The sequence below is a fragment of the Apostichopus japonicus genome, chromosome 20, assembly GCF_037975245.1.
Source record: "Apostichopus japonicus isolate 1M-3 chromosome 20, ASM3797524v1, whole genome shotgun sequence".
Classification (NCBI taxonomy): domain Eukaryota; kingdom Metazoa; phylum Echinodermata; class Holothuroidea; order Aspidochirotida; family Stichopodidae; genus Apostichopus; species Apostichopus japonicus.
In genome coordinates this window covers 26433149-26443018 of record NC_092580.1, presented here as the reverse complement: position 1 = coordinate 26443018, position 9870 = coordinate 26433149, and the positions used below count along the sequence as shown (strand labels likewise).

At 37.9% G+C, this 9870-nt stretch overlaps 1 protein-coding gene across 4 annotated transcripts; it reads left to right on the top strand.

Moving 5' to 3' along the window:
* Positions 1-387: 387 nt before the first annotated feature.
* LOC139960957 (uncharacterized) lies at positions 388-9465 on the top strand. 4 transcript variants are annotated; one of them, XM_071959685.1, is made up of 8 exons: positions 388-971; positions 2408-2640; positions 3645-3811; positions 5287-5303; positions 5696-5779; positions 6569-6638; positions 7781-7921; positions 9063-9465. In XM_071959685.1, exons 2-8 carry the CDS (start codon positions 2445-2447, stop codon positions 9180-9182), a joined length of 795 nt encoding a protein of 264 aa, XP_071815786.1. In that variant the 5' UTR covers positions 388-971; positions 2408-2444; the 3' UTR covers positions 9183-9465. The 4 variants fall into 4 exon arrangements, with proteins under 4 accessions (XP_071815786.1, XP_071815784.1, XP_071815785.1 ...); XM_071959683.1 differs by having other exon boundaries at positions 5287-5399; positions 5669-5779; XM_071959684.1 differs by having other exon boundaries at positions 5281-5303.
* Positions 9466-9870: the final 405 nt, after the last annotated feature.

Below are 9870 nucleotides of genomic sequence, written 5' to 3'. Positions count from 1 at the left end.
CCTATTCTTCTATTGCAGTACAGTGTAGGTATATACTGAAGCACTAGTATAGTACGATACAAGTCCTTTTGCCCGCGCTCCGTCGAAAAAGTTTATCAACAATACCGATCGTACACATGCATGGTACTCGCGAACGCGATTTGCATAACGGCTCCTCCCACTCGCGTGCCACTCACACTTTTATAATCTATATATATATTACCGCGCCGAACATGACAAAATAGTATCTAATATATAAAGGTTATAACGAACAATATATATATGTTATGCGATATATATATGATATGCGATATATATAGGTTATGCATAACGTATATATATGAAGAACAAACATAAGTCATATATATTACTGCATAACCAACATATATTCCTCGTTATAATCAATATATATGGTAGGATGGTGACTTCGAAGTTCGCCCACTTAAGACTTAAAACACCCCAAAACTAAATCTTCTGGTATAAATCATTTGAAAATATACTTCATATGGTGGGAGAATTTTGTTATAGTACGATACACGGCCAAACTTTCTTTCCTGCAAACTGTTTTCACGTTGTTTTCCAAGAAGATTCTTCGTGATTGTGGAACTGGTACTTCTTGCTAGAGTATTGCGAATTTCGGCCACGCAACCTACAGTGTGGCGCTGGTAAAAATTGGTGGCGCTGTTGCTCTTTCAGTAATTATAACAGACTTCATAGATCTTCGTCATTTTATTGACAAATATGTAAGTAATTTCTTGCACACGGGTCATTTTGGAGAGAAAATAACTGTAGCTTCGTACTTTTTGGTGAAATTTGGCTCTTCCTGTAGGTTTTCATGGTGAAAATCGTGTATTTCTTAGGGTGCCCGAACTTCGCAGTATGGCGAACTTCGCAATACTGACTATATATAATATTGTCACATATGGCACTTCATATTTGGCCGTGTATCGTACTATAACAAAATTCTCCCACCATATGAAGTATATTTTCAGGTGAGTTTCAATAACGCGGGGTATTCGACAGCTATGCCTGATTTATACCAGAAGATTTAGTTTTGGGGTGTTTTAAGTCTTAACTTCGAAGTCACCATGCTACGTGTGAAGCGTACTGAGCTAATCACAATATTTGACCTAGCCTATAGCCTGACACAGTATAGTAGGCAAATACTGCCAGAGCCACACCCACATGTATGCCACAAAATATTGATAAAATTTCTGCTAATACTAATATTAATAAATACTATGTAAATATGGCATTTATCCTTCCCACTGTCACAAATATTGTCATACATCTCACATATTAATTCTAATGTACTGTAATAAGTATGATACATAGCATTAATAATTATCAATAATATAATAATTATAATACACCTGAATATGTCGTAGGCCTACATCATACATATAATGTTTACACTACAGTGTCTGCCCCCTGCACAATTTGGAGGCTCCCACTTCAAAATACCTCTGGTAAGTCGGTTCTCTTGAACTGTTTGAATTTGCTGCTATAAAGTGCTCCTATTTGAAGAGGCTAATTCTGTGGATTTAGTTTGTATTCTGTTTGTGAAATGGGAAACGGGCACAGACCCACAGAATTTATCAAAGAAAAGACAAGTTGCTTGCACAGTAACTGAAATCTATAGTACATCTTGGCAATGTTGGGTGTGTTTTCTTAAATTATAAGCACTGTAGGGCATATACTGTATGTAATGTAACATTGGGAGCACCTGTCAAGTGCCATTGGGAAATGGATTTTGTTTGTGTTCTTTTAATAGTTTTGATACAACTTCACTATAGCCTAGTCTGCACTGCAATGGTAATGAATGGCGTGTCTTTAATTCACCTCCATTAGTGTTTGAGAATGTTATCAGATGTAAACACTCTTGGCCATTTAGATGGGACCATCATAAGTGTTAATCCCCCATGCAGACATAGTGCAACAATGAGTTCTCTGCAGACTCTTTGAAAAGAGAATACTTCAAGATATAAGCTGCGGCTAAACTAAATGTATGAACCAACGATCATCAGGTTTATCGAAAGAGCCTCTGTTGGTTTCCTTACTTTCGTAGCTCTTGGGATATACTACAACCTCCACCATTGAATAGGCCTACTGTACATATCAGTGGCTGATAAACGTTGAGAAACTTTAATACCCTTCCACATTATAAATTAAGTCTTCCCCATCACTATATTTGCCCTCATTACCACTTAAAATGATCCTTGATTCTTTGTCCTTTTGTAGCAACCATAGTATTTCCTCTGTATTCAACTCTCACTTCACATGCACTCTAATGTCTAAGCTAAGTGGCAAATATTGGCAAATCTAGACTTATAATGTTATAAAAAGGGACAAATAACTAATTATTGCACATTACTTCTTAAGTCAACTTGTTAACAAAATAACAATATCTTTTTTCCTTAACTCGCAGATGAGGTGCTGTGAATGAAATTGTGAAGTACTACAGTATGTCTTCAAAAGGCCGAAATAGTGGGTTTCTGCCTCCACCATCATGTGATGCTGGCAGGCCAGATGAAGTTATAGATGAGGCACAGCTCCCATCCTCAGTGCTACTTGAAGGTGAAGGACCAAGTCTGTTAAGCCTGTGCAACGATGTAGTCCAAATTGTTATAACTTACTACAATGAAAACAATTGCTTGAGAGGTAAGAAACTGGGGAAAAGAAAATTTCCACTTCCCCCACATTTGGTCACTTAAGAAACAATTAATTGTGATTTAAATTGTTGTTTAAATTTCAGGTGTGGTTCCCGAGGAGAGGACCAGTTTGAGGGAGGGCCCTCATGGGAGGACCCCAACACCCCTACCTGGGAGTCCGCTTCCGCAACCCCAGGACCACTTCCCCTCTTTTATAAGCTTGTGGATCTGAACACGAAATAGTACTGTACAAATGAAGATAGATTTACTACTGGATGACAATGTATGAGGTCAAAGCTTCAATAATATGTAGACATATATTGTGATACCACAAGAGTAAGTTTAGTCTGAAAGTGGGATTTGGTACAGTAGTTGTCTGTACTTAGTGGTGTGTACAGGTTATAACTGTAGATTCTTTACAGAAACATGCACTTCTTTACTCTAGTTCAAATTAGCTCCTTCAGGGTCAACTTGTAATCCTGGTGTATAGCTGCCTACAAACCTCAGGTAATTGGCAATTGCCCATTGCAGTGATATGTATGGGAAGAAATGTACTTGAAGTACACAGTAAGGTGATGGATAAATATAGAGTTTCAGTTGAAAGGGCACCATTAACTGAAGGAGGGGCACCGGCAACTTAAGGAGGGGTATCTGCAACTTAAGGAGGGGTACCTGCAACTTAAGGAGGGGCACCTGCAACTTAAGGAGGGACAGAGTACTCATCTCCTACAACTTGTGAATTGTTTGTACACATGATAGTGGTACTGATTGGGCCTGCCCAGCTCCTCTATGCCCAAGCCAGGTGTTAACCTTACATTGCTCTTTGATGTAAATTAAATGCTTGTGTCAGTGTTTTAAAATGAGATGGTTGATTACACTTGAGTGTAGTTTTCACAGGATCCATTGGAAAGAACCTGCTCATGTTAGGGTTAAATTAAAGAAAATATAGCTGTTAGAGTTGTCTTGTGGTGTTTACTTTTACATAATTTAAGTCTTGCTTTTCTTTGGTTGAAGATGAACTGAATAAGCTGATCCTTGTAACTCAGAGCAAGTGTAAGGATATGAAACAAATTGAGGCAAATGCAGCTGAATATCATAGACAGGTGATACAGAAGCATCAACAGACTGCTGAGAGGATGAAAGTTCTTAAAGAGGAGAATGACAGTCTGAAGAAAGAAATTGTGAGTTTTTTTGTGGGCTCTGCTCTTACGAAGTTGTCTTGTTATTTCTCTTTATGAAAAGCATTGTTCGATACAGGTGACAAATGCCTACAGTAGAATTGCGACCTTACTTACCGGTTTGGAAACTCTCAGCTGGATATTCAATCAGCGCCCATAGCCTAATTGGTTAGGGTGTCCGCATATAAAGCGGGAGGCCCTGTTTTGAATCCCAGTGTAGTAGGGTGGAAGTTTTTTAACTGTTCTGGATTTTTCCAACTCACTACAATTTCAATTATTTATGTATTCATTTGCCTTGCTTGTTATTTCCATTTCATGTGACAGAATCTGTTCAAAGTATCTCTTTAGTGATCCGGCTTTAGGAATCAGAAATGATTTCGAGTATGGGTAGCATCATGGCTGGCCTCTAGAGTAAGGCGACAGGTCACAAAAGCCTACAGTGGAATTGCGACCTTTCTTACCGGTGTCCACACATAAAGCGGGAAGTCCGGGTTTGGATCAGAAATGACTTTGAGTATGGGTCTTTGAACTTGTTACACAGAAACATAAATGAGTTTCTGTACATGGGTGGGAAGGGGGGGGGGGGAGGGGGTGTGGTTTGGTGTGCATCAGTATCCAGAAAACTACTATATGTATTTGTATTTGTGTAGTAATTTGCTCAGTTTGCAAAGCATGTTGTGGGATGATGTGATACTGAATAAATTATTCCATGTACAAGACTATCAGTTGTAGTGAGTTGATGACTCATGAATTATTCAAAGCTTGGTTCACATGGGCAGTATATTGTCAGGAGAGCCCTTTTGTCTACAACATCACCGCCCAGCCCTATCTTGATGATGTAGGTACGTCATTCAAATAAAGTAGTGCTGCTTAAATTTCATCCTTTGGATCTGTTGTACAATTGATTCCTACTTTTCTTATGTAGAAATGTTATAATTAACTATATTGGTGCTAGAGTAACTTCTATGCAGTAATACAGGGTTTGGATGTTAAAGATTAGGAATATTCATGCACTTGTTAGCCCTACATTTATGCAAATGCACGCTCTTGGCTTGGTATGGGTTATACTGGCCTGTGAAAATTTCTAGAAGCAAGGTCTCTGTTAGTTTGAGAGACGGTGTTTTACCATGGCAAAGAGTTAATTTTGGTACTGTCTGAGGCTGTTTTCTGTATTGCATAAATTGGTGAAATCTTATACTGCCGACTCTGGTCTTAACCAGCAGGCTGACCCTTCCTTCGACTCCCCTCCGCCTCCCTTCACAGTCACTTGGTTTGTGCCTACATTGAATGCTATATGGTTTCTTTGCAAAAGTTAAATTAAGCTACAATACTTACTGATGTCCAAGGTTGTTTTCTTTCCACACTAGCAACTGACTGCATGTACAGTTAAGTGTTGAGTGCAGCCCTACTTTGTCAATTTAAAAAGTAATTTCGATCTTGTTATTTTTAATTCTCTCCTCAATAATACAAAGTTGAAGGCAAACAACAAGGAGGAGGTACCACCACCACTGCTGGGTGGGGAACGCATGGCCTCAAGTAAACCAGACTTGGCATTCCAGGGTCAAAGAAAAATATTGGAGTTGCAAGAGGAGTAAGTATCTATGTCACTGACAAAGTGTAGTAACATAAATGTGTAAGAAAGAACATTTGAACATTTTAAGTACTCAATCTGAACCTGTTTATGGAAATTGGACCGATATATGTTTGAGTTGACAACCAATAATGTCAATTACGAATTGTGTAAACAGTCCTGTCAGACAATATACTTTTTGGATCCCGTACTTTTCTCTTGAAACGACTATTCCATTTGATGAGCTTGTTTAATTTCACCTTCGTCTTCCATCAATACTGAATTTCTAGATGCCAGCGCCTGTTGGACTTTCATCAAGAAGAATTAAATGAACAAGATGCTTACACTAAGCAATTGCTGCAACAATACAATCAGCTTAAGCAGGACCAAGAGACTGAAAAGTGAGTATAAACTATCTCTTCATCCAACCATGATTGTAAAACTGCACAATTATGTAGAGCTATGTTTGCTGCCAACCGCAGTGTTCAGTATTTTGTGTACTGTCATTGTTTGAATAAAGATGGAGTCACAACTTGTAGGATTGTGGGTGTTGGAACTCCCAATATTTTGTTTTTGGGCGGAGGTTGGGGGGGGGGGGGTGTATGATGGAGTCTTATATATAAAGCCTAGATCAATTTGGTAATAATGCAAGGCTAGACATATTCCAAAATTTAATATCGGTAATGAAATGGTAACTCTTGTTGTGTCTGAATGTTTGGCTGACCTTTTCGCTGTTTATACAGCCGGATGATGCACCTTCATCTCACTGGCCTACACAGTTATCTGACAATTCACTGAGGAAAATACCATGATTTTGACATTATTGGAAGAAGAGGGTAAATGGAGGTAGATTTTATATTCTCCACTTTTCCAGATCCCTTCATGCATATATAACCATAATTCTCCTGGTGAAATATTTTTCCTGTTTTGTTTTACATTGCGTGTGTGTGTGTTCCCCTTCTAACCACTTTCTGTTCTAGATCCCTGCAATTTTGGATGGTCAGAGCGTATCTGGGTCCTGGAATTGCAATTGTAACCAGATACGGAGGTTAAACTAACGTTGTTACAGTTGAGTAGTTCAATCCCTGGGTGCCTTCCCTTACTCTGTTCTTTGTAAATATCCATTTCGGTGTTATCTGCATAAATTCCAGATAACTAAGAAGAAAACATTTTTTTTTTAAATTTTACAGACAACAAACTCAACATTGGAAGAAGAAGTGCATTAAATTGGAGAAAGCCCTGAAGGAAGCTGAACACCAGGTTAGTACCTTCTAGCACATACAGTAGTGTGATTTAAAACCTGAAAACAATAGAGCAACAGTCACTCACTGCAAGTGACCAGTTTCCGTTAAGTGACCATGCACACGAATAGTGATCCAACTAAATGAACATGAAAAACACTGTTAATTATGTGAAGCTCTACTGTGGAGAAGAAGCACAATATTAATCTGTTCATCACTGACCATCACAACGTCATGCTCAGTATGACAAATGCTTTTACAGTGTACTCTGTTCTAAATTCAGCTTGGAGACAGTGTTCATCTTGAAAAGTGGCTGACCAGAAAGTACAGGATTATCACCCTTTACACAAAATTGCAAAACGTGCTTACTTGTCGATTCGACTGGGGCCTTTCAGAGCAACCAAAGCACACACACGTTCCAAATTTGGCATAAAATAAATTGCCTCTCCAAAAATGTCATTTACCTCATCTAGTACTGCAGAGTAAAAAAATACTCTAAGAATGAGAATGATATATATTTATATATATATATATACGTATATATAAGTCTGGATGATCTTGTATAGCGTTATCTGCACCACAGGTTTCAGGCTGGGAAGATCCTTGTGATAAACACATCACGTGGTAGTCGAAATTTACAAAATGATAGGATATGCGACCGTGAAGAGAGAAAGCATTTACATGTTTTTTTAAATATATTTATTTAGTTTTTGGCAGTTATTTGTTGTGGCAATTTGTATGGTAAGCTTTGTTATTCTACAGTGTTTTATTAGATCACAGTGATGTCATCAAGGTTAGGTGCAGTATAGACGTCATATCTTGTCATCCTGTATTTCAGGATTGACTCGGCAAATGTCACCACACAGTGATCATGGTCAAATATGTTACAACCTTGCAAACAGCATTATTTCAATGAGTCCAGCAGTGGGTTGCCTCATAAGTTAGATATGCAAATTCCTCTTGGGAATTAAAAGAAACCAAAGGCTTTGTTGGAGACAGTACCCTAATACCATAAACAGATTCATCTGTACAGTATGAAGAAGATCCCTAATGTTGCTGTTGGAGATGAATGTCACTTGAGGTCAACAAGATTTTCTCCCTCTTTACATACACAGCTGGTTGTTGCCCTGGTAATTATCAGTACCTTTTGTTCTCTTTCAGCTTAATCAATATCAGGAAGAAGCTGGTGACACTCCATATGTAGAACTGGAAGGAGAGGGCCTTTACATTTGTGACCCTTATGGTGACCTGAATATAACATGGAAGCAACAAAATGAACATTTTTGTACAATGAATGTTGAGGTGGGTACCTTGCACAATGGAAAGCAAGGATGAAGCTAAAGTTCTGTTTTAAGGGGTGGGGGGGGGGAGGGTGGATAGGTGCTGGGGCAAGTACTTTTCAGCACCATAAAAGTGGATGAAATTCATATTTGGGTTTTCGGATGCACCATATTGAGTGAAAGAATCTCATTGTTTTCTGTGGAGGTCAAAGGTCATGAAAACCTTGTAAACGATAACTCAAAAACTGTATGGTGGATGAACTTCATATGTAGCATATACAAGCAACATACTAAGTAGAAGAAACATGATGATGTTTTCTGCAGTGTTAGGTCATGTGTGGTCAAAGTCTGAAACCTTGTAAGCTCTCAAACTCAAAATGGAAAGCTTCGATTTCCATGGATCCAACTTACTGAATACAAAATCCTTTGGTTTCTGCTGAGGTTAAGGTCATTTCAGGTGGTCAGTGCTCAAAATGAAAAGTTAGCCATATTAGTCACCATTTATGAAACCTCCTGTAACTCCTAGTTCTATATTTCAGGGAGAAAAATGTTCATCACACATAATAGCTAAAAAGCCTGAGACAGGCAACATTAAGGCTTAAGTGCCAAAATTAAAATTAGGAGAAATGATATTGACAGACCTAACACCTTCCTCCAAAATAATCCTCTGGTCATTGTTTAAACTATGAGCTCCATTTCTTTGATGAACGGCTTTTCTATGTCAATAAGTATCACAGGCTTAGATCTTTGCTCCTCTATAAGTGGCTGAAACTGGGTTTTCCACTTCCACTAATGCCTGTCATCAATATCTGTCATCAACTTTCAGAAGGGTAGTACCTTTGTAATGGTCAAGTTATCTGAAGCTCATTTTCTGATGTCCTGGTTCGTCTTTAGGACACATTTTCCACCGTAACAGTCAATTTAGGTGGTCCCATGTATAAAACTAATAAGGCAAGGACTATAAGGACTTTTGCCAGTGAGTAGCATCTTCCACAAGTGTTCCCTACTCATGAAGAGGCTTACCAAGAAAGTGCCATTTTCTAAATGAAGGCAGCAATAATTGAAACAAGATTTTGAGGATAATTCACCCTGTGGTGTTTGTTGCTGACACAAAGTCAAAATTTGTTTCATTATCGAATACTTTTCCTTTGTTTTCTACACAGGATCGACACGTGTGCCATTTGTGCAATGAAACCTTATGGATTCTCTTGCAAAGGAAATACATATGGAAAAGCACCTCCCAGATTACCTCCCCCCTTCCCACTGCTCCCCTTATGGTGTAAATTTTTAAATTTAATCTTGTCAACTTTGATAGAATCTGGTGCAAAGAACAGCATCTGTTGTGAACATTCCTAATTTTATTGTAAATATTGTGGTAATAAACGAATTTCATAAGTAGGAAGCATGTAAATACTTGACAATGTCAAACAATTTGTGTATATTATAAGGCCTTTTTCATTTAATATTTGCTTTGCTTTTATGGCAAAGATATGACATGATTGACCTGAAATGTATTGTAATATATATTGTATATATGATTGCCTAATAAAATGATGAGAAAAGAGAGGACTAATTAAAAATGTGCTGGATGTTTTTGTCTCGTCATTGGTCACATGTTCTAATAGTCTCCCCCCCCCCCAAAAAAAAAAAAAGATATGGTTGGACTTTCAATATTTATTATGCAAATGTAAAATGTAATTGGGCTTGTGTCATCCAATCATCTGCCCAGTTAAGTATATTTGCTGGTAGGACATTATTTTGTCCTTATACAAAATACGTACATCAATAGAGAGTTATAATTTAATGATATATGAAATTTTTTCTGTTAGACAAATCTTTGAAATTATTGCAAGTACCGTGAAGACAGACACATACCAAACAACACATCTGCTGGGAGATCATGTCCCTCTCCTGTTGCCAGATACATTCATAATTAAAAAACCGATTTGACCAATGACAATTTATATCTAT